Source organism: Pseudophryne corroboree, assembly GCF_028390025.1.
Source record: "Pseudophryne corroboree isolate aPseCor3 chromosome 3 unlocalized genomic scaffold, aPseCor3.hap2 SUPER_3_unloc_6, whole genome shotgun sequence".
NCBI lineage: Eukaryota > Metazoa > Chordata > Amphibia > Anura > Myobatrachidae > Pseudophryne > Pseudophryne corroboree.
The window spans coordinates 2060337-2086582 of NW_026967552.1; the positions used below are offsets into that span (position 1 = coordinate 2060337).

The 26246-nt window shown below is 43.8% G+C and overlaps 1 protein-coding gene across 1 annotated transcript in view; it reads left to right on the forward strand.

The window, feature by feature from the left end:
• Positions 1–26246, forward strand: part of LOC134984503 (zinc finger protein 585A-like) — a 593603-nt gene that overhangs the window by 483705 nt on the left and 83652 nt on the right. Inside the window, exon 7 of the mRNA XM_063950074.1 lies at positions 20251–21686. Within this exon, the coding sequence (XP_063806144.1) occupies positions 20251–21686 (1436 nt within the window). The remainder of the gene's footprint in view (positions 1–20250; positions 21687–26246) is intronic.

A 26246-nucleotide genomic window follows, 5' to 3' on the forward strand; every position in this document is an offset into this window, starting at 1 on the left:
CGGACGTTTTTTTGGGAGCACTCTTGTTAATTTAATTGCAAATAAAATATAACCTTTAGGAAATATTCACTAAAAATTCATATAAATTGATCCTACTTAATTAAAAGAAAGATTACTATTGACTGAATTGTCTTACTATCAGTATTATATCAATCAGGGTGAAAAATATTTTATTTAGAAGAAATATATTCATATGTGTAATACTTTACCATCTAGAACAATGCCAGACAGCCGTGGGCTCTCCCTATTGTTTCCTGTAAATAGAATCAGTTACATGTGCATGGTATCCACACATACACCTTATTCATTATCATTTTCAGAAGGGAGCGGCTGAGGCTTATATATACTGTCTATGTATGGTAGGTATCTCTTCCATAGACAGGAAAACTATGTATATAGGAAACTATAGGTCTGTAAGACAATACAGAAGGAAACTATAGGTCAGTAAGACAATACAGAAGGAAACTATAGGTCAGTAAGACAATAGAGAAGGAAACTATAGGTCAGTAAATCAATACAGAATAAACTATAGGTCAGCAAGACAATACAGAAGGAAACTATAGGTCAGAAAGACTACAGTAAGCCACTATACGTCAGTAAGACAAACTATAGGTCGTTAAGACAATACAGAAGAAACTATAGGTCAGTAAGACAATACAGAAGAAACTAGGTCAGTAAGTCAATACAGTAGGAAACTATAGGTCAGTAAGACAATACAGTAGGAAACTATAGGTCAGTAAGACATTACAGAAGGAAACTAGGTCAGTAAAACAATACAGAAGAAACTAGGTCAGTAAGACAATACAGTAGGAAACTATAGGTCAGTAAGACAATACAGTAAGAAATAATAGGTCAGTAAGACAATACAGAAGAAACTAGGTCAGTAAGACAATACAGTAGTAAACTATAGGTCACTAAGACAATACTGAAGGAAACTATAGGTCAGTAAGACAATACTGTAGGAAACTATTGGTCAGTAAGACAATAAAGAAGGAAACTATAGGTCAGTAAGACAATGCAGTGAGAATATTGGGGATGGCGGTAGTGAATGAAAGGGGGGAGGAGTAGGGGGTAGGGAAAGAGCAGCCGGCAAGAGTATTAACATGGGTATTAAAGTTTTTACCAAAACACTAGCTAATAATGATTATGGGTCACCGTTGCTGCATAAAGAGAATGATGCCCCTAGCACAGGGGGAAATACTGATCTTAGTTGTATGTATGTAAACGCTAGAAGCCTTACAGGAAAAGAGGGGGAACTAGAAATCCTTGCAGCAAGCAAACAGTATGATACTATAGGCATTACTGAAACTTGGTGGGATGAATCTCATTATTGGACAGTCAATCTAGAGGGTTATACGCTGTTCAGGAGAGACCGCTTAAATAAACGGGGTGGAGGGGTATGTCTTTATGTAAAGCCGTTATTAAAACCTCATATACGGGAAGATATTCAAGAGGGGACTGTAAATACTATTGAGACGTTATGGGTAGAAATTGCATGCGGGGGTAAAGCAATAAAAAAGTTATTGGGGTTATGCTACAGGCCGCCTGGTATTAATGTGTCTGATGTGGAATTGTTGCTGAAGCAAATTGAAAGAGCAGCAGGAGTAGGAGACATAGTAGTGATGGGAGACTTTAACTATCCAGAGATAAACTGGAAAATCCATTCATGTGATACTGCTAGGGGCAATATGTTTTTACACACACTAATGATATCTACTTCATTCAATTAATCGAGGAACCAACTGGTACAATGCAATCTTAGTCCTGGTATTTACAAACAATGGGGAATTGGTATCATATATTATAGTAGGGGAGCCCATAGGAAACAGCGACCACGATATGGTCTCATTCAATATCAGCGTTCATAAGCAGTCCTATACTGGCTCAAGGATTGTAACAAAATACGCAAAAAAGAAATAAGAGAGGCTAAAGTAGAAACTGAAAAACTAGTAGCGAAGGAAAGCAAAGCAAATCCCATTTTTTTTTTTTAAGTATATCAACAGCAAGATATTAAAGGAGAGTATAGACCAGTGTTTCCCAACCACGGTCCTCAAGGCACACTAAAGGTGGGTACACACTAATAGATATATCTGCAGATCAGTTGATCTGCAGATATATCTATGGACGGATCGGGCAGTGTGTTCAGCATACACACTGCCCGATCTGTCGGGGACTGACGTCATGAACTGGGCGGGCATGTACACACACCCGCCCAGTCCAGCTGTCAATCACCGCCGGCCGCCGCAGCATGTGTACGGGCGGTCGGCCAACCGCCCCGTACACACAGCGACGCGTCAATATATCGGTAGATATATTGGCTGTCGGCTGTGCTGCGCGGCCGACGCGATACGTCTGTGAACGACGGAGTTCACAGGCGTATCGGCCGTACACACTGGCCGACGGTCCCGCGATATATCGGCTATTCAAGACAACGGCCGATACATCGACCAGTGTGTACGTGCCTTAACAGTCCTGGTTTTAGTGACATCCAGGCTTGAACACAGGTGACTTAATTAGTACCTCAGTTATTTTGATGTAACCATCTGTGCTGAAGCCTGGATATCACTAAAACCTGCACTGTTGGTGTGCCTTGAGGACCGCGTTTGGGAATTCCTGCTATAGACCCTTTAAAAGACAAATTGGGAGTCTTAATCAAAAATGATAATGACATAGCGGACAAACTAAATTAGTTTTTTTTCAACTTTATGTACAAGAGAAGACCAAATGCAGGGACTAACACACAATGTCACCAAAGATAATGTCCCACTGCTAAGTGCTTATTTATGTGAGGAGGTAGTCTGTGACCGATTAATAAATGTAAAGATTAATAAGTCACCGGGTCCCGATGGAATTCACCCAAGAGTTCTTATGGAGCTTCACTCTGAACTTGCAAGGCCGCTATTTTTGATCTTTAAAGATTCAGTTATATCAGGTATGGTTCCCAAAGACTGGCGTATAGCGGAAGTACAGATGGGTCTACTGTTATATTGACTAGTTTTCTGCACCTAGGCACAACATGACTTATTAGCATAAACCCTTCATCTATTGTTCTCAGCAGCAATACAATACAGCAGGGGATTAAGTCCGACTGGCCAGTCTCAGGTAATCCTATTAAAGGTCAAGATAAACGTGGACCCATCTGTAGTGCCAATATTCAAAAAGGGGAGTAAAGCTGAACCAGGTAATTATAGACCAGTTAGTCTTACATCTATAATGGGGAAAGTATTGGGAGGTATTCTAAGGGATAGTATTCAGAAGTTCAATAAGGTCATTAAATGGAACCAACATGGATTTGTGAAGGACAGATCATGTCAAACCAACTTACTTGGCTTTTATGAAACAGTAAGTGCGATCCTTGATCAAGGTATGGTGGTGGATGTCATCTTTTTAGACTTTGCCAAAGCTTTTGACACAGTACCACACATGCGTCTTAGCTATAAGCTACAAGGAATAGGGCTAGGGAGCACAATATGCACTTGGGTCAGTAATTTGTTAGATAATAGAGAGCAGTGCATTGTGGTTAATGGATCATTTTCAAATTGGACTGAAGTGCTAAGTGGTGTGCCACAAGGGTCTGTACCAGGACCACTATTGTTCACGACCTGTCAGAAGGTCTATGGAGCATAGTGTCAATTTTTGCAGACGATACCAAATTGTGTAAGGTTATAAATAACGGAGGGGGATGCTGAGTCTTCAGAACGACTTGGTTAAACTAGAAGCATGGGCAGCCAAATCGAGAATGAGCTTCAACACAGACAAGTGTAAGTTAATGCACTGTGGGGGCAAGACCAAAAATAACACCTACCTACTAAATGGGGTAAAATTAGGGGATTCTGTACTGGAAAAGGACTTGGGTGTCCTCATAGATAGCAAGCTAAGCAGCAGTACCCAAAGTAGGAGTGCAGCAAAGAAGGTTAATAAGATATTAGCATGCATAAAACGGGGAATTGATGCTAGGGACTAGAGTATTATACTCCCGTTATATAAATCACTAGTGAGGACACATCTTGAATACTGTAACAATAGTTTGAGGGAAAAAAATTGTGTGCAATCTAGCTGCTGGAAGAGACACACTTTCCTGAAGGATCCTTCTCCCTTATCCATAAGTGCCACAATAAAAGAAAAAAATGGAAAGCGTAACCTATCCTGCGCTCGTCTTTGTTTCCATCGACAGTATAAAATTCATAAAATACACTTATAAAATCCATACACATATTCATAGCAGCAAAAATTTAATTAAATAGATTGCACAGAAATCCTCATGGGCAGAAAAAAGACTGGTGGATAATTACCAATGTGTATAGAACTGTGAAAACAGTTCTAAACCAGCATGCAGGTTTTTGTTTTGGAGGATCCCGGGAATCCCTGGAACAGAATGGCAAGTCCTCCAGTAAAATGTCCCAAGGCTCCTGTGCGTTCCATCGACGCGTTTCTACTCCAGACCGGAGTCTTTTTCAGGTGTGATGTTCAGTGATTCAGGAACTCTGCTGCCAGACACAGCAATGGCTGCTCTCTGCTCCTGCTGCCTTGTACTGATTTAGAACTGTTTTCACAGTTCTATACACATTGGTAATTATCCACCAGTCTCTTTTCTGCCCATGAGGATTTCTGTGCAATCTATTTAATGAAATTTTTGCTGCTATGAATATGTGTATGGATTTTATAAGTGTATTTTATGAATTTTATATGTATTAAATTGTGATTCACTATATCGATTTCTTTACATTTTTTTATGCACCAATATAATTTGCACTGAGCATCTGAATACTGTCGATGGAAACAAAGACGAGCGCAGGATAAGTTACGCTTTCCATTTTTTCTTTTATTGTGGCACATCTTGAATACTGTGTGCAGTTGTGGGCACCGTACTACAAAAAGGATATCCTGGAGCTAGAAAAGGTTCAGAGGCGGGCGACCAAACTAATTAAGGGCATGGAGACTCTGGAATACGAGGAAAGGCTTGCTAGGCTAGGCATGTTAACATTGGAAAAGAGGAGACTAAGAGGGGACATGATCAACATCTACAAATATATAAGGGGACAATACACAGAGCTTGCGCGTGACCTGTTTTTGGTAAGATCAGCACAGAGGACACATGGACACTTTCTTAGGTTAGAGGAGAGAAGATTCCGCACAAAGCGGGGAAATGTTTTTTTCACAGTAAGGACAATACATGTTTGGAATTCCCTGCCTGAGAGTTATAATGGCGGACTCAGTCAACACCTTTAAGAATGGGTTGGATAAATTCCTAATGGATAAGGATATCCAGGATTATGGTGCGTAGTCACGCACTATAGTTATTAGAAAAAAAAGGAATAAACACAACGGCTGACATCAGCATCAGACTAAATTTAGTCCAAAAATAATACTGCACAGGAAACAACAAATAGGTTGAACTCAATGGACAAATTGTCTTTTCTCTTACGTCCTAGAGGATGCTGGGGTCCATATTACTACCATGGGGTATAGACGGGTCCACCAGGAGCCACTGGCACTTAAAGAGTTTAATAGAGTGGGCTGGCTCCTCCCTCCTACCAGACTCAGTTTAGAAAATGTGCCCGGAGGAGCCGGTCACAGCTAGGGGAGCTCTACAGAGCTTTCTTAGTAAAAGTTTTTCTTAGAGTTTTTATATTACAGGGAGGCTGCTGGCAACAGTCTCCCTGCATCGAGGGACTGAGGGGGGGAGCAGTGTCCGCCCTGCGGGGTCTGAGCCACTGTCTCCGCTGACTGGACACTGAGGTCCAGAGGGGATAGATTGCTCCTCGCCACAGGGGAACGCCAACCCCTTACAGAGCTGAAGTGTGGCGCTGAGTCACCGTCCCCCCCTAACAAGCAGGGAGTCGGTGTGAAGATGGCGGCTACAGGGTAGGAGCGCAGTATTAACTGTGCTCCCGGACGGCTCAGCGGTACATAGGTGCGGTGCTGTGAGGGGCGCCCCGAGCCAGCGCCTGACCCTACACTGACCATTCCAGCCTGTCGGGGTCTGCGGATCTCCGCCAGCACACACAACCTCAGGCCAAGTGGAAGTTCAGTCCCTCCAGTGCAACTCCAGCTATCTGTACGGTACCAGGGGGTTGTAGAAGGGAGGTGAGGCTGTGTAAGACTCTGTCACCTATTAAGGGACACAGTCAGCGCTGGTTTGGGGTCTCCCTATACCTGTAATAGCGCTGTGTGTGTGTGGGTGGGCTCCAATCTCTGCGTCTCTCTGCCATTTTTTTGGGGGGGGGGACTCTCTCTGCCAGTACCCTGTGTGTATGTTGGGTGATTGGTGTGTAACAGCAAACATGTCTAGAGACTCTGTCTCATATGCTGCAGAGGATTTATCTTCTCAGGAAGATCCCATCCCATGTAATCAGGATTGCACTGTTGTAGCGCAGATCCCAGCTAGAGAACTGGAGTGGTTAGCCTCTCTTAGGGGAACTATTCCTCAGATTTCTGAGAGGGTTACAAGAACTGAGCATGCAACTCATGTATTACAATCCTCTATGGTTGTATGGTCTGATACTGCTCTCTCAGGGTCCCCTGCGGTACATTCTCACAAACGTGCGCTTGCCAAGATTATGCAGGATGACACAGACACCGATTCTGACACTGCAGACGGTGACGGGGATGTATCGTGGGGGACGCAGTTGATGATTGAGGCCGTACGGGATGTGTTGCGTATTTCGGACACTCCTCCTGAGCAGGTAGAGGAGGCCTTTTTCACGGACAGTAAGAAGTCCCTCTCACCTTTCCAGCATCTAAGGAATGAAATGCTATATTTGAAAAGGCCTGGGAAAATCCAGTGAAAAAATTACAGATCCCTAAGAAGGGTCTTGGCTGCTTTTCCATTCCCAGAGGATCATAGAATGAAATGGGAGTCTCCACCTATAGTGGACGCCTCTGTTTCCAGGCTGTCAAAATAAGTGGTTTTACCAGTCCCGGGATCTACCGCGTTGAAGGACCCGGCTGATCGCAAGGTGGATGCTACGCTCAAATCCATATATACGGCTTCAGGGGCTATACTGCGGCCTACTATTGCCTGTGCATGGATTTCTAAAGCTATAGCCAGGTGTTCAATCACTCTGCAGGAGGACTTGACTACAATGGATAAAGGTGACGTTGATTTATTCTTGCGTAACATTCAGGATTCTGCAGCGTTCCTGGTAGATTCCAAGAAGGACCTGGGTTCCACGGCTGCGGGGATCTCCTCCATGTCTGTCTCGGCTCGCAGGTGTCCTAGGCTGCGCCAATGGTCTGCAGACGCAGAATCCAGGAAAAGCGTGGAGGGCCTACCCTACACAGGTCAGGCTTTATTTGGAGAGGCGCTGGATGCATGGATTGCCACGGCTACCGTGGGTAAGTCTCCTTTTCTCCCCTCAGCTGCACCGGCTACGAAGAAGCCTTTTACACCAGTCACGTCACAGGCCTTTCGTCCCGCGAGGCCTAGAAAGAACAAGCCTTCTCACACCTTCTTCAGAGGTGGTTGTGCTATAGGAAAAAAGCCTGCTCCTGCAGGTTCCCAGGACCAGAAGCCTGCTTCTGGTACTCTCAAGTCCTCCGCATGACGGTGGACTGCACAGCCTGGAGGAAGGTCAGGTGGGAGCAAGACTCTGACATTTCAGCCATGTCTGGGTGTCGTCTGGCCTGGACCCTTTGATATAGGATATAGTGTCCAGGGGGTACAGACTGGCGTTTCAAACTCTCCCACCTCACCGTTTCTTTAAATCAGGCTTACCGGCTTTGCCAGCAGACAGAGCTATTCTTCTGGAAGCTATCCGAAAATTGGTAGTGTGCGAGGTTTTTGTTCCAGTACCGCCTCATCGGTGGAACAGGGGTTACTATTCGAACCTTTTCGTGGTACCGACGCCGGAAGGTTCTGTATGGCCAATTCTGAACTTGGGGATGTGGATGTCCTTGTCCACCTAGGGACAAATAAATCTGGCAAATGCTGAACTCATTGCCGTAAAAGATGAATTTAGGAAGTTAGGGACTGCTCTGAAGCAGGTGGCAACCACTGTATCTTTTTCAGAAGTATTGACAGTACACCGAGGGGAAGACAGAACTCATTGCATCAGAAAATTCAATGTTTGGCTGAGGACATGGTGCAATGAGGAGAGATTTGGATTTATAGGCCAAAGTCACACCATCTGGCAAGATAGCAGCTTATACAAAAGTGACGGCCTGCACCCATCTTCAAGAGGAACAAGAATACTAACTGAACAGTTTGGATGCTTCATCAAGAACTATTTAAACTAACAAAGGGGGGCAGTGAACCAAACAGGAATAACACAGAGGTATTGTTTCTGCAGGCAAAGGGAATAGGAAGCATATCCACAGCAACTGAAGATAATGCAGATCAAAACCAAATAAAAATAGGTAGAGAGAAGAACATAGCTAGGAAAAGAAAAGGCACAAACAAAACTTATGTGTGCAAATGCTAGGAGCTTAGGAAATAAAATCTCAGAACTAATTGCAATAATGACAAGGGATGATCTAGACATTGGGGCAATTACAGAGTCAAGGGTTACAAGAACTGAGCATGCAACTCATGTATTACAATCCTCTATGGTTGTATGGTCTGATACTGCTCTCTCAGGGTCCCCTGCGGTACATTCTCACAAACGTGCGCTTGCCAAGATTATGCAGGATGACACAGACACCGATTCTGACACTGCAGACGGTGACGGGGATGTATCGTGGGGGACGCAGTTGATGATTGAGGCCGTACGGGATGTGTTGCGTATTTCGGACACTCCTCCTGAGCAGGTAGAGGAGGCCTTTTTCACGGACAGTAAGAAGTCCCTCTCACCTTTCCAGCATCTAAGGAATGAAATGCTATATTTGAAAAGGCCTGGGAAAATCCAGTGAAAAAATTACAGATCCCTAAGAAGGGTCTTGGCTGCTTTTCCATTCCCAGAGGATCATAGAATGAAATGGGAGTCTCCACCTATAGTGGACGCCTCTGTTTCCAGGCTGTCAAAATAAGTGGTTTTACCAGTCCCGGGATCTACCGCGTTGAAGGACCCGGCTGATCGCAAGGTGGATGCTACGCTCAAATCCATATATACGGCTTCAGGGGCTATACTGCGGCCTACTATTGCCTGTGCATGGATTTCTAAAGCTATAGCCAGGTGTTCAATCACTCTGCAGGAGGACTTGACTACAATGGATAAAGGTGACGTTGATTTATTCTTGCGTAACATTCAGGATTCTGCAGCGTTCCTGGTAGATTCCAAGAAGGACCTGGGTTCCACGGCTGCGGGGATCTCCTCCATGTCTGTCTCGGCTCGCAGGTGTCCTAGGCTGCGCCAATGGTCTGCAGACGCAGAATCCAGGAAAAGCGTGGAGGGCCTACCCTACACAGGTCAGGCTTTATTTGGGGAGGCGCTGGATGCATGGATTGCCACGGCTACCGTGGGTAAGTCTCCTTTTCTCCCCTCAGCTGCACCGGCTACGAAGAAGCCTTTTACACCAGTCACGTCACAGGCCTTTCGTCCCGCGAGGCCTAGAAAGAACAAGCCTTCTCACACCTTCTTCAGAGGTGGTTGTGCTATAGGAAAAAAGCCTGCTCCTGCAGGTTCCCAGGACCAGAAGCCTGCTTCTGGTACTCTCAAGTCCTCCGCATGACGGTGGACTGCACAGCCTGGAGGAAGGTCAGGTGGGAGCAAGACTCTGACATTTCAGCCATGTCTGGGTGTCGTCTGGCCTGGACCCTTTGATATAGGATATAGTGTCCAGGGGGTACAGACTGGCGTTTCAAACTCTCCCACCTCACCGTTTCTTTAAATCAGGCTTACCGGCTTTGCCAGCAGACAGAGCTATTCTTCTGGAAGCTATCCGAAAATTGGTAGTGTGCGAGGTTTTTGTTCCAGTACCGCCTCATCGGTGGAACAGGGGTTACTATTCGAACCTTTTCGTGGTACCGACGCCGGAAGGTTCTGTATGGCCAATTCTGAACTTGGGGATGTGGATGTCCTTGTCCACCTAGGGACAAATAAATCTGGCAAATGCTGAACTCATTGCCGTAAAAGATGAATTTAGGAAGTTAGGGACTGCTCTGAAGCAGGTGGCAACCACTGTATCTTTTTCAGAAGTATTGACAGTACACCGAGGGGAAGACAGAACTCATTGCATCAGAAAATTCAATGTTTGGCTGAGGACATGGTGCAATGAGGAGAGATTTGGATTTATAGGCCAAAGTCACACCATCTGGCAAGATAGCAGCTTATACAAAAGTGACGGCCTGCACCCATCTTCAAGAGGAACAAGAATACTAACTGAACAGTTTGGATGCTTCATCAAGAACTATTTAAACTAACAAAGGGGGGCAGTGAACCAAACAGGAATAACACAGAGGTATTGTTTCTGCAGGCAAAGGGAATAGGAAGCATATCCACAGCAACTGAAGATAATGCAGATCAAAACCAAATAAAAATAGGTAGAGAGAAGAACATAGCTAGGAAAAGAAAAAGCACAAACAAAACTTGTGTGCAAATGCTAGGAGCTTAGGAAATAAAATCCCAGAACTAATTGCAATAATGACAAGGGATGATCTAGACATTGGGGCAATTACAGAGTCATGGTACAATGAAAATCATGACTGGGACATAGCTATACTGGGATATACTTTATTTAGGAAGGACAGAATTGGAAAAATCGGAGGAGGGGTAGCAATGTATGTAAAAAAAAAAAGCATAAATACTACATTAATACAAGTATTGAACAAAAAACGGAGGCCCTTTGGGTGACCATAGGAACAGGGGAAAAGTCGATTATTCGTATTGGCGTGATATACAGGCCACCAGGTCAGGAAGAGGAACTCGACAAGAACCTATTGCAGGACATAACTAAAATGGCATTAAAAGGAGAGGTAATAATCATGGGAGACTTTAATCTTCCTGATTTAAACTGGGAGGTGTCTGTTGCTTGTTCTACTAGAAGTAGGGACATTTTAAATTCCTTTCAGGGAGCATCCCTCCACCAATTGGTGAGGGACCCACTCGGAAAGAAGCAATATTACACTTAATACTTAAATGGAGACAGAATATCGGACGTAAAAGTGGGTGAAAACCTGGGATCCAGTGATCATCAAGCAGTATGGTTCAGCATAAAGACAGAGTATGACTCAAACCATACAAAAACAAAGGTGTTGGATTTTAGGAAGGCTGATTTTGTAGGGATGGGAAAATTTGTAAGTGATTCTTTGGCAGCGTGGACGAACTTGGAAACAGTGCAGGAGAGGTGGGAAACATTAAAATGTGCAATATTAAAGGCAACAGACCTTTGTATCAAAAGTGTTAGGAAAAACACAAGGAAAAGGAAGCCAGTGTGGTTTGCGAAAGAAATAGCAAATATTGTGAGAGCAAAAAAGATGGCTTTTAGGAAATATAAGCAGACACAAAATAATGAATACAAAGATATATATCTTGTTAGACAGAAGGAGACAAAGAAGGTAATCAGATGTGCAAAGTCACAAGCTGAGGAGAAAATGGCCCAGTCAGTGGGTAAAGGAGGCAAAACTTTTTTTTTAGGTATATAAGCGAAAGGATAAAAACAAAAGGTGGAATTATAAAACTAAAGACAGAGACTGGGAGTCTTGTTGAGGGAGACAATGTAATAGCAGATCATTTTAATGATTATTTTTGCTCAGTATTCGCTATTGAAAGAGAAGGGAAGGGGCCACAGTTAAGTTGCAGGGATATTCAGGAAAATGAAACAAGTACATTTACAGAGGAGAAGGTCCTAACAGAACTCTCAAAGCTGAAAGTGGACAAATCTATGGGGCCAGATGGGATACATCCAAGGATACTAAAGAACTTAGAGGTGCTGGTAGCACCATTGACATAATTATTCAACCAGTCATTAGCTACAGGAGTAATTCCAGAAGACTGGAAAAGAGCAAATGTAGTCCCACTGCACAAAAGTGGAAGCAAGGAAGAGGCAAACAACTACAGACCAGTGAGTCTTACATCTGTAGTAGGGAAATTGATGGAAACACTCTTAAAAGGAAAACTTGTGGATTATCTCAAATCCGGCAATTTACAGGATCCCAAACAATGGACTCACTGGGGGGAGATCATGTCAAACAAATCTTATTGACTTTTTTGACTGTGTGACTAAAGTGATGGATAAAGGTGGAGCCATGGATATAGTTTATCTAGACTTTAGTAAGGCTTTTGACACTGTTCCACATCGCAGACTGCTAAATAAACTTGAAAGTTTGGGATTGGATATTAGGATTATTGAATGTATAAGATCTTGGTTGAAGGATAGAAAACAGAGAGTTGTGGTAAATGGAGTGCATTCACAGGAGGGAAATGTTACCAGTGGAGTACCCCAGGGATCTGTACTTGGGCCAGTGCTTTTTAATGTCTTTATTGGTGACATTGCAAATGGCATTAAAGGGAAAGTATGCCTTTTTGCAGATGACACAAAGGTATGCCACAGGGTAGACACACCAGGTGGGGTAAAACAAACGATTGAGGATCTAGGTAGACTAGAGGAATGGTCAAGAGTGTGGCAATTACAGTTTAATGCCAAAAAATGCAAAATCATACACTTGGGTCTCAAAAATACAAGGGCTAAATATAGTATTAATAGCACTATACTGGAAACTACTGAGGAGGAAAGGGAACTAGGAGTCACTATTTCAGATGACTTAAAGGCAGGTAAGCAATGTATCAAAGCAATCAGGAAGGCTATTCAGATGCTTGGCTGTATTGGGAGAGGAATCAGCAGCAGAAAGAAGTAATAATCACTGTATAGGTCATTGGTACGGCCTCATCTAGAATACTGTATTCAGTTCTGGAGGCCATATCTTCAAAAGGATATTAATACATTAGAAACTGTACAAAGGAGGGCAACTAAAATGGTGCATGGCCTACATCACAAAACATACCCAGAAAGACCAAGAAATCTCAATATGTATAGTTTGGAGCAGAGAAGGGAAAGGGGGGACATGATAGAAACTTTCAAATATATCAAGGGTTTTAACAAAGTCCAGGAGGGAAACATTCTCCAAATGAAGAGAAGCAATAGGACACGAGGACATGCACTGAGACTGGAGGGGGGGAGGTTCAGGGGAAATTTGCGGAAAAATGATTTCACAGAAAGGGTAGTGGACAAGTGGAATAGCCTCCCATCAGAGGTGGTAGAGGCTAAGACAGTAGAGCAATTTAAACATGCATGGGATAGACATAAGGATATCCTTACAAAGAAATAAGGATCAAATAAGGTTAGAGATAAAAATAATGTAATAAAAAATGGGACAGACTGATGGGCCAAGTGGTTCTTCTCTGCCGACAAATTCTATGTTTAAAGTCTTTGACACCTTATCTCAGGGAGTTCAAGCTGTCATCTCAGGACTGACAGAGGGGGAATTCCTGGTGTCCCTGGACATCAAGGATGCGTACCTCCACATTCCCATTTGGTCGCCGCATGAGGCTTATCTCAGGTTTGCACTGTTAAACGATCACTATCAGTTTCAACCGAGGGTCTTCACCAAGGTGATGGCAGAGATGATGGTTCTCCTCAGCAAGCAGGGGGTGAACATAATTCCATATCTGGACGATCTCCTGATCAAGGTTTCGTCCAGGGAGAAGTTATTAAGATCCATTGTTCTCACGACACTCTGCTCAAGGAGCACGGTTGGATACTGAAACTTCCAAAGTCTCACCTGGAGCCAACAAGGAGCCTGTCTTTCCTGGGAATGATCCTCGACACGGAGGTGCAGAGGGTGTTTCTACCGGTGGAAAAAGCATTGGTGATTCAAACAATGGTCCGGGGTGTCTTGAAGCCTTCCCGGGTATCGGTTCATCAGTGCATCTGCCTTCTGGGGAAGATGGTTGCCTCCTACGAGGCTCTGCAGCATGGAAGGTTTCATGCTCGATCCTTTCAGATGGATCTCTTGGACCAGTGGTCGGGATTTCACCTACATATGCACCAGAGGATACGTCTGTCACCATGAGCCAGGATTTTGCTCCTCTGGTGGCTACAACTACCACACCTTCTGGAAGGCCGAAGGTTCGGGGTTCAGGACTGGATTTTTCTAACCACGGATGTCTAAGAGGTTGGGGAGCGGTCGCTCAGGGAGAAACCTTCCAAGGAAGGTGTTCGTATCAAGAATCTCTTCTCCCAATAAACATCCTGGAGCTAAGGGCCATGTACAATGGCCTTCTTCAAGCAGCACACCACTTACAGGATCGAGCTGTTCAGGTGCAGTTGGACAATGTGACAACAGTGGCCTACATAAACCAACAAGGTGGAACAATGAGCAGGGCTGCAATGTCAGAGGTGTCAAGAATCCTCCTCTGGGCAGAAAGGCACGCAGTGGCGATGTCTGCAATCTTTATTCCGGGAGTAGACAACTGGGAAGCAGACTTCCTCAGCAGACACCATCTCTATCCAGGAGAGAGGGGCCTCCACCTTGAGGTGTTCGATGAGGTAACCTGATTGGTGGCGGTACCTCACATAGACATGATGGCCTCCCATCTCAACAAGAAGCTGTGGAGGTACTGTTCCAGGTCGAGAGACCCGCAGGCATTGGCAGTGGACACACTGGTAACACCGTGGGTGTTCACGTCAGTGTATGTGTTCCCCCACTTCCTCTGATTCCAAGAGTTCTTCAACTTGTAAGAAGAATAAAGGTTTTGGCAATCCTCATTGCTCGGGACAGACCAAGGAGGGGTTGGTATGCGTATCTGCTGGATCTTCTGTTGGAAGATCCATGGCCCTTACTTCTTCGGGAGGATCGGTCCCGCGAGCTCTGATTGGCTCACGGGCAGCGCTGACTTGAATAAAGGCACCTGTACCCGCCGGAGACTGAGGGGAAGGAGAGGCGCAGGCTGCACTCTCCTCCCCTCACATCAGCGGTGGTGCGGGGAGCAGCAGAGGCAGGGAGGGAAGAGGAGTGGCAGCCCGTCGGTGTGGGTACGGCATACCCACGGCTAAATTCTTAAGGGTACGCCGTTCCTGCCCGTACCCGCATACTTGCACCGCTGCTCATAACTCACTGGTAACAGGGTGTTATAAGTATAGGGGGATGTATTTTGGGATGATGTTAATGTATTACTTAATTCAGTAGAAGGTTATAAAAAAAGTTTCTAGTAGCGCTGGTATGTGGCTGGTTCATACTTCTGTATTGATCTGATTATTCTCTGAGGTAAATGTTGCAGACCGTCTTGGTATGAGGGTGAAAGTTCACATTATCAGTCTAAAGAGTATATCAGAGAATGTGGACTGTATGAATTCCTGTCCTATTAATCTGATAAATCAGTATACAAACTGTGTATCTGTGTATGTGTAACATTACAGTATATCATGTCTATAAGGAAAATATATATATATACGTCAGTCAATGCAGAATGTAATTCAGCTATTGCTTCATGTCAGTAAGACAGGACGGTATCATGTCTCCTGGTCCCCATGATGAGGATTTACAGAAGTTAAGTTTATAATTTCTCAGTTGAATGATATATTTATACAATTTGAAAACTTCTTTAGACCCCTCATGTCCCTCGAAGCGTGCTTTTACACGTATAATGCAAGTCGTCAGATGTCGACACGGGGACGTGAGAGGGGATCTGTAGACAGAATGCTATCCTAGCAAAGTGTATTCAAACTATGATGCAAACTTCGGGGAAGAGTTAGAAATCGCTGTTACACTCCTGTACAGGAGATGAGAGATTATTTTACTATAAATACGAAGCCTGTGATAACATCCCCTATTTCTGATGCTATGTTTGAACACACCTGGAAAATCCCAGGCACATAAGTCCTGATTCTTAAGGGTATTTTCACGGCTTAGCCGTGTCCTGAAAAGGATAAGACATATTGGGGGATTTCTCCTGTGGTGCACACCGCTGTGTCCAGATTATCAGATTACTATTACCTGACCCGTCCCCGGTTCAGCATCACTGAAAGAACAGGCTGGCCGCATACTTGAGCCTACACTCCCATTTATATACTCGGCCAGTAAAACTGTCTTCAGGCCACCTATTGTGGGTGCATGGGTTTCCAGTACTATTGGAAAGTATGCAGGACCTCTGTTAGAATTTTATATATGTATATAAATGTTCGATTGGTAGGGATGCTCTTTTCTTGACCCTAGGGGCCGGATAACGGTAAGGTCACGTGGTCCCCGCCTTTTTTTCAGGAAAGGAGGGGCAGGAACAGAATATGACATCTGTTCCACCTACTATTTTCGCATGACGCTTCCCCCTGGAAGTCCACTCAGGTGGGAGACAGGGATCCGCTACGGGTATGCATTACCTACGGTTGCAAGTCAATGACTTAACTGGCTCCCACCTGGCGGAATTATCAAAAGAAATTTGGAAACTAAATCTCTGATTTCCATTTGGAAAGGCAGTCTCTACGACTGGCGGGGCTAGGCCCGCTTCCCACTTGACCTTTGCTTCATACCTACATATGGTTGGCAATGCGACACTGTTAGATCAGTTCCGGAGGTTCTTAGGCCTCTCGTAGTTGCAGAGGATCCTTGTCCAGATGTTCACATCTTCCCTAATCCCATAATATCTCACAGCACTGCTGTGGCGTAATTTAACGATTCCAGAACGAGTTCTTCTAGCGAAATCTCTAGGACAAGTGTTCAGAGCACATCTTGGGATGTAACAGTGAGCACGCCGTTGAGCTTCCACCTAGATTTCATTCCATGAAAAGGGGTAAAATGGTTCCATCTACTCGAGGAACGCAGGTTCAGAAGCCGGACCTGGATCCTCCTCTCTCAGGAGAAAGTTTGACAGACATTCGCGCAAGGGGAGAACTTCCACGACTTGTCTGACTTCTTCGCACAAGCATTCTGTAACGAAGGTCGGACTGACATAGTTTACGTCAAAAAACTAAAACATTTGGTACGTTCCTCTGTAGGGTGGAACGAATGTTTTATCTCAAAATAAAGTTTTGAACACTGGGTTCCAGAACAAACCCACATTCAGTGGCAGTCAGCCCTCTGTTGGTTCCAGGGGCGTTTAGTCAGTGGAGGTGTTCTCTCCAGTTACACTTAATGGAACATAAAATCTAGCGTCCCTCATTGCCCTGGGACGGCCAAGGAGAGCTTGTTTTCAGGCTCTCAGGTTACTTCCTAAGGTTTGAAGGCTTCCGCATCATCAAAAGGACCTGCGTATGCAGGGGTCAGTTCTTAATAAACACTTACCGCATATCAGTTTGATGATATGGAAGTTGTGCGGCTGATATTAGCTCGGAATGGTATTCCGAGCAAAGTCATCCCTATGCTATTCAGGCAGGGGATGGAGTCACGTCAAGACTTTACCATAGTTATTGGAGGAAAGATGTCTTGGTGTACGTCCAAGAAACTTCCTTTAGTGGGGTTCCACTTAGGTCTTTTCCTTCTCTTTCCACAGTCCCGTGTGGTTGTGGGCCTACGATTAGGCTTGCTCAAGGTTCAGTTTTCGGCCTTGTTTGTTTTTTCTTCCGGAAACCATTGGCTGCATTTCCTGCGGTGCAGACTTTCTTGAAAGGGATTCTGTGGATACAGCCTCTTTTTTTTGTGTGCCTCCTACGGAGCCATAGGATGTTGCTGTTATGTTACAAGTCCTGCATTCAGATTCATTGAACCTTTATGAGAGGCAGAATTTCAGTTTCTTACATGAAAGCTGATCACTTTGTTAGCATTGACATCCGCAAGGCGGGTGTTGGAATGCGGGGCCTTATCCCACAAGAGCCCTCTTTGTTTTTTCATGAATTTTGAGTTGCGCTAAGGACGCGTCAACAAATCCTTCCACGGGTTGTGTCGGTTTCTCATATCAACCAACCTGTTGTGGTGTCAGTGGCTACTGACATTTCTACTTCAGTAAGTCCTTGGACGTGGTCCGGGCTTTGAAGGTATATGTGAAGAGCATTGATCCCGATTAAAATTGGGTGTGCCGCTTCTAAGCAGACTATTTCTCGCTGGATCGAATGTACTATTCAGCATGTTTTCTGCGGCAGGTTTGCCGGAACCTAAATCGGTAAAGCATCACTCTACTCGTATAGTGGGCTCTTTCTGGACATCTGCCCGAGGTGTCTCGGCACTACAAATTTGCTGAGCAGTTGCGTGGGCAGGATCAAACGCATTTGCTAAGTTCTACAAGTTTGATACTTTAGCCTCTGATGACCTCCAGTTGGGTCAATTAGTTTGCAGGGTACATCAGCACTTTCCCTCCCCTAGTGGGAGCTTTGGTATAGGCCCCATGGTCTTTGATGCATCCCCAACATCCTCTAGGAAATAAGAGAAAATAGGATTTTAATATACCTACCGGTAAATCCTTTTCTCGTAGTCCATAGAGGATGTTGGGCGCCCGCCCAGTGCTGATGTTTTCCTGCACGGTTGTTACTTGTTCAGTAATGGCAGCATTTGTTGCCACTCTTTGGTCATGTATACTGACATGTTTTCATTGAGTTACATGTGGTTGCATGTTATAAATTCAGTGTGATTTGGTGAAATCTCACCACACAATTTTGTAGTATCCTCTCTCGAGGTTGTCCATCTCCTCGGGCACAGTTCCTAAACTGAGGTCTGGAGGAGTGGCATAGAGGGAGGAGCCAACCTACACTATTCAAATTTTATAGTGCCCAAGGCTCCACAGGACCCGTCTATACCCCATGGTCTTTGATGCATCCCCAACATCCTCTACGGACTACGAAAAAAGGATTTACCGGTAGGTATATTAAAATCCTATTATTATTGCGCAAACAGGACAGCACTTTCTCTTCTTTGCTGTTTTATTATTGCAAAGCCCATGTCACCTGTAGTAATCCCACATGAGCATTCATGTCACCTCTAGTAATCCCATATGAGCGCCCATGTCACCTCTAGTAATCCCACATGAGCGTCCATGTCACCTCTAGTAATCCCACATGAGCGTCCATGTAACCTCTAGTAATCCCACATGAGCATCCATGTCCACTCTAGCAATCCCACATGAGCGTCCGTGTCACCTCTAGTAATCCCACATGAGCGTCCGTGTCACCTCTAGTAATCCCACATGAACGTCCATGTCACCTCTAGTAATCCCACATGAGCGTCCATGTCACCTCTAGTAATCCCACATGAGCGTCCATGTCACCTCTAGTAATCCCACATGAGCGCCCATGTCACCTCTAGTAAACCTACGAGCGCCCATGTCACCTCTAGTAATCCCACATGAGCGTCCATGTCACCTCTAGTAATCCCACATGAGCGTCCATGTCACCTCTAGTAGTCCCACATGAGCGTCCATATCATAGAAACATAGAATTTGACGGCAGATAAGAACCACTTGGCCCATCTAGTCTGCCCCCTTTTTTTTTTTTTTACATTATTTTTATCTCTAACCTTGTTTGATCCTTATTTCTTTGTAAGGATATCCTTTGTCTATCCCATGCATGTTTAAATTGCTCTACTGTCTTAGCCTTTACCACCTCCGATGGGAGGCTATTCCACTTGTCCACTACCGTTCCTGTGAAGTAATTTTCCCGCAAATTTCCACTGAACCCCCCCCCCCCCCCCTCCAGTCTCAGTGCATGTCCCCGTGTCCTATTGCTTCTCTTCATTTGGAGAATGTTTCCCTCCTGGATTTTGTTAAAACCCTTGGTATATTTGAAAGTTTTCTATCAAGTCCCCCCTTTCCCTTCTCTGCTCCAAACTATACATATTGAGATTTCTTAGTCTTTCTGGGTATGTTTTGTGATGTAGGCCATGCACCATTTTAGTTGCCCTTCTTTGTACAGTTTCTAATGTATTAATATCCTTTTGAAGATATGGCCTCCAGAATTGAACACTGTATTCTAGATGAGGCCGTAGCAATGACCTATACAATGGCATTATTACTTATTTATTTCTGCTGCTGATTCCTCTCCCAATGCAGCCAAGCATCTGACTAGCCTTCCTCATTGCTTTGTTACATTGCTTACCTACCTTTAAGTCATCTGAAATAGTGACTCCTAGATCCCTTTCCTCCTCAGTAGTTTCCAGTATAGTGCCATTAATACTATATTTAGCCTTTGGATTTTTGAGACCCAAGTGCATGATTTTGCATTTGTCACCTCTAGTACTCCCACATGAGCGTCCATGTCACCTCTAGTAATCCCACATGAGCGTTCAGTGTTGATCAAGCTCCAGTCTAAGCATCCTAGCTTTTTTTTGTTTTTTAATAAACATAAAAGCAATGATTTCAGGTAAAACATGTCAGTTATAGAATTATATATTGTGTCCTGTAACACCCTGTGTATTGTCTATTCATTTTATATATTAATGTATTTTATTTCCAGCAGATGGGCACACAAGCAGGAACATCTCAGAAGGACATCTAATGTTATCCCTGGATTCTGAAATAACCGATAACGACAGTAGACAGGATTCTCCAGGAGCTAACCCCATTACCCCAATTATACATCCAGCTCTATCAGCTGATCCCCCTGATCCTGGGGAATGTTCTCCTGATCACTCTGATATTGGTGCATCTGTTATAGCTCTGAGAGTAGATTCAGTGTTTCCCTGTTCTGTAGATGCCAAATGTTTTACACAGAACACAAAGCGTATTACCAATCAGACAGCTAAGGCAGGTGAGAGTCCATTTCCATGTTCTGAGTGTGGGAAATGTTTTACATATAAATCATATCTTGTTAGACATGAGAGAAGTCACACAGGTGAGAAGCCATATTCCTGTTCTGAGTGTGGGATATGTTTTACACAGAAATCAGCTCTTGTTATACATCAGAGAAGTCACACAGGTGAGAAGCCGTATTCCTGTTCTGAGTGTGGGAAATGTTTTGCACTGAAATCACATCTTGTTATACATCAGAGAAGTCACACAGGTGAGAAGCCATTTTCCTGTTCTGAGTGTGGGAAATGTTTTGCACACAAATCATATTTTGTTATACATCAGAGAAGTCACACAGGTGAGATGCCATTTTCCTGTTCTGAGTGTGGGAAATGTTTTGCACATAAATCATATTTTGTTATACATCAGAGAAGTCACACAGGTGAGATGCCATTTTCCTGTTCTGAGTGTGGGAAATGTTTTTCATCGACATCACATCTTGGAAGACATCAGAGGAGTCACACAGGTGAGAAGCCATTTTCCTGTTCTGAGTGTGGGAAATGTTTTTCATCGACATCACATCTTGTTATGCATCAGAGAAGTCACACAGGTGAGAAGCCATATTCCTGTTCTGAGTGTGGGATATGTTTTACACAGAAATCAGCTCTTGTTAGACATGAGAGAAGTCACACAGGTGAGAAGCCGTATTCCTGTTCTGAGTGTGGGAAATGTTTTGCACACAAATCACATTTAGTTATACATCAGAGAAGTCACACAGGTGAGAAGCCATTTTCCTGTTCTGAGTGTGGGAAATGTTTTTCATCGACATCACATCTTGTTATACATCAGAGAAGTCACACAGGTGAGATGCCATTTTCCTGTTCTGAGTGTGGGAAATGTTTTGCACACAAATCATATTTTGTTATACATCAGAGAAGTCACACAGGTGAGATGCCATTTTCCTGTTCTGAGTGTGGGAAATGTTTTTCATCGACATCACATCTTGTTAGACATCAGAGGAGTCACACAGGTGAGAAGCCATTTTCCTGTTCTGAGTGTGGGAAATGTTTTTCATCGACATCACATCTTGTTAGACATCAGAGGAGTCACACAGGTGAGAAGCCATTTTCCTGTTCTCAGTGTGGGAAATGTTTTGCACGGAAATCAGTTCTTGTTAAACATCAGCGATTTCACAGATGAGAAGCCATTTTCATGCTGTGAGAGAAATAAATCTGCTCTTGTTGAACATATTAGACATTACCCAAGTACGGAACCATTTACATCTTCTGGAGTATAATTATCACTGCCGTCCAATGTTCCTCAAGGGTGAATCCGATCTCTTATGCTTTATAAAATATACATGCTACCACTGGGTGATATAATCAGACGTCATGGCCTGGTCTACTACTGCTATGCTGATGACCTGCTTTTTGCTCCATGTACTGAGAACCGAATACCAATCCTAAATGGTTGTCTAGCTGAGCGCCAGGGGTGGATGATACCAGTTGGCTGTGACTCAGTCTTTGTGAAACATAATAGAAGCTCACCAACAAAGGACAAGACTACAGCTTTACCAACCATCTGGATTTTTGCTTTGGTGTTCAGAATTGCAAAATACTAAACATGTGCTGAATCTTTGTGTTGTCCTGGTTTGTGGCTGACACATACATCAGGTATCTGCCACATACAAATCCTCATTCTTCCATCTGTGGACCATAGCCAGAATCAGGCACTTGATTCCCTCAGAAGTTCATAGACTACTGCAATGCCATCTACCTGGGTCACCCAGCAAAAGAATTACAGAGCTTGCAGCTAGTACAGAATGCAGCAGCCAAGCTGTTACCTAACCAGCCCGTTCCTGCCTCCTAACACCCATTCTCTACTCCCTTCACCGGCTGCCTGTAAGATGACAAATCTATTTCATAATTGGCTAACTGACCTTCCCAGCCCAACATTACATGGTCCAAGGTACTAGAAGCAGCTTCTGCCTCCTTACTGCCCTGCTTGCTGGCTTCTACAGATAAAGGACTGTTACCAGTAGTACCAAAAATCTCCTGTCATTCATTTATGGGTTGACGTTTAGCTTTGTAGCCCTGACCATGGAACTCACTGCCTTGCACAGTCCAAGAGGCCTCCACTCTAGAGACCTTCACAAGCAGACTGATGACTGTTACTCACGCTTTTCATTAATGTACCTCTATTTACTTCCTAAATAATACATCCCAAATGCTTAGGTCTTTTTTCTGCTGTTTATTTTGTATCTTGTGCTTTGTGTAAATGTGAATGTGTAATACCAGTTTGCACAATCTGTATTGCTGCACGACAATATGGCGGCCATTGGAACGTGTTTTCACTTGTAGTTTGCCTAACTTGTTGCAGACACTCATCTTGATCAGGAGTGCCGAGTGTTTTCTGATACAAGATCCTGTCCATATATACCCTGTACATTACCATGTGCATTAGAGTCACCCGGGTTCCATCTGCGGTGGTTTGTTGTATGTTACATCTATATGGTGCGGATACTCCCCTGTATTTCATAATAAAAGCTTTTGTTTGCATTTATTTATTGCATTATAGCTTCTTTTATTAATTCTGTTTTATATTCCCGTCTAATTATGCCATAATGTCTAATCTCGGAGTGCCAAATCAAACTAGAAAAAAGCGCTAAGCTAAAATGTGTCCGCTGTCCTAACTTCCAAGAATGCTAGTATATACCAAGTAATTCTCCTCGCCTTATTGAGGACTGCTAGTATATACCAAGTAATTCTCCTCGCCTTATTGAGGACTGCTAGTATATACCAAGTAATTCTCCTCGCCTTATTGAGGACTGCTAGTATATACCAAGTAATTCTCCTCGCCTTATTGACGACTGCTGCTCCCAAAGGGTTGATTCCCAAAGTATTACAAAAACATAAAAATAAATAGAAAGCGCTGTACAAAATAAAGGCTTTTTCTTAAAAGTTCATTAAAAACAATATCACATGATCTATTGGATACCCCCTAATCTATAAATAATTCATGTGGACCTTAAAGCAACCTCCCTACAATAACTAGTGCTGCTAACACAGTGGTTCCACTAGCAGATATATTTCTTTCTCTTCTAATTGAAGCAATGTATCATATGGTTGTGTGATACAAGTTTTCTCCACAATGCACATTTATACACTCAATAACCACACTGATATACGCAGCCTCCTGAGAACTCTATGAAATCACTGTATAACTCACAGCCCAGACATATCTAGAGGGATAGGTAACACAGAAATTCACAATGGCTTGAATCCTCCCGCTGGGACAGCGTTGTGATGTATAAACTAGGCAATGTCTCTTGATGGTAGACACGCTAAAATTTACAAATTAAAGTCAGAATGATTAACGGTCTCCTTTGAAAAAACTGCTAATGCCAGCTGTATATGTTCTGACGGGCGTCCCCGTTTAGTACATACAGTGCAAGTGAGAGTTCTTAGTGAAGATGTGCCATATCCACAATTTAACAAGTGTCCACTGAAATAAGTGTAGGTGGGAGACTGATAAGAGGTACCTCTGTTGGAAATCACTGTTGAAATGTACGGTCTCTCCTCTCCTTATGCACATACAAGCCTCATTGGCGGACAGTGTCCCAATGTTGGAAATGCGGACACCTGCGCTGTATTAATGTGCAATGAGTCGATGGTAATGGTATAAAGGAATCAAATTCTCTTGTAGTGTATCACCTGATGGAGGAGCCTCTCCGTTGAGATTGCTGTACTGAGCCGGGTATGCAGCGGCTCGATGCAATGGGAGTACAGCTGGTCATGCCGCTGGTGAACTATCCGTTTGTTTGCGGCTATACTTCTCCGCTGTAAGCGCTGTACCAATCTGGATGTGCAACGCCACAGTGTAGAGGGAAGGCAGGTTATCTAGCCGCTGGAAAAATATCCGTTGATTGCGGCTAAGCTCCACTCAGTGTATACAACTCTAAAGGTGTCAGGAGAATATGGCAGTCAGGTGGATTCCGTCAATGGAGTACCTTAACGCGTTTCTCGGCCTGCAGCACTGGCCGTTTCATCAGAAGGAAATGAAATGAAGTATCATTACACATTAATACAGCGCCGGTGTCCGCATTTCCAACATTGGGACACTGTCCGCCAATGAGGCTTGTATGTGCATAAGGAGAGGAGAGACCGTACATTTCAAGTGATTTCCAACAGAGGTACCTCTTATCAGTCTCCCACCTACACTTATTTCAGTTCGTGGACGCACGGATGAATTCTATGAAGCATCAGTGCATCTTTTAATCAAGGTCTATAAGACTTTCTTTACATACATCGGTTCAGGAGATATATTGCAGTCTTATTTACTTATTCATTTATATACACTTATGTGATTTTTCACCATTATACTGTTTCAATGTTTTATTAGGCTATTTCGTGTATTTTATTTTTAATAATGTGTTTATTAAAACACCATTTTATTGATAAATTTATATATTAGACTCATTCAGCGCTCCCATTTCTTTTTTCCACAACATTTTTGCAGTAAGTTTGCAGGCTCTGCTATCAGCTGGACGCTGGCCCGTGATGAGCGCGGTCGCACAGATTCTCACCGGCACTAGGAGAGGTGAAGGCTGCTTTCAAGATTACTTATGTCCACATAGGCAGGGGTCACACTTGACGCGTTTCTCCGCCTGTCATTGTCTCCAGCTGTCACCTCTGGCCTGCCCTGATCCCTACCTAGTCTCCAAGTTAGTGTGCGCCGCCACTGCTTCTCCTACTCTGCGGCTGCCAGCACAGTGGCCCGCGGAAGGGGGTGGCAGTGCGCCCTCAGAGCTCGCACTCCACCGGAGCCACCCTCGCTACACCCCTGTATATATGACAATGGTTGGAAAAGAGAATTTTGTGAACCGCAATAAATGGCGCACTAGGAGCCGCCCGCAGAATGATTCACCACAAATGCTCCTCACCAATGATTCAAAGATTGTACAAATTAAAGATAAAGAATGTGTGGGACTCTATCAATTACAGGCGCTGGAAACATTTTTAAATACTTAATGTGTTTCTAGGGTAGATTCCACTCCACTGTGTAGATAGAATCCTGTTTTCTCCACAGGACGTCCTTTCCTCTCGTGTGGATGTTACCATAGGAGAAAAAATAATACAAATGTGTAATAAAGTTTTTAACTGCACATAAGTCTTGATTAAGGCCTATGACAGGCAGAAACATGTCGACCAGCTGAGAGTGTGGATCCATTCCAATATACCACTTAGGTATTAACCAAAAACTTTTTTAAGTTAATTTTCTGTACATGCAAATTTTACCTTGTGCTTTTTGGATTGTTTTTTTGTATTTTATGTTAGAGTCTTGCTGCTACCACCTTTTCAGACTCTGTAATTTTTAAAAAAAATATCTGTTTGTTTTCTTTTTAATAAAAACTATATCCATTTCATGTGGACCCATTGTGGGTGAGAATTTTTTTTTTCTGACTAATACACCACTATTGGGGAACACTATGGGGGTAATTCCAAGTTGATCGCTGCAGGATTTTTGTTAGCAAATGGGCAAAACCATGGCCCTCATTCCGAGTTGTTCGCTCTGTGTTTTTCATTGCATCGCAGTGAAATTCCGCTTAGTGTGCATGCGCAATGTTCGCACTGCGACTGCGCCAAGTAAATTTACTATGAAGATAGTATTTTTACTCACGGCTTTTTCATCGCTCCGGCGATCGCATTGAGATTGACAGGAAATGGG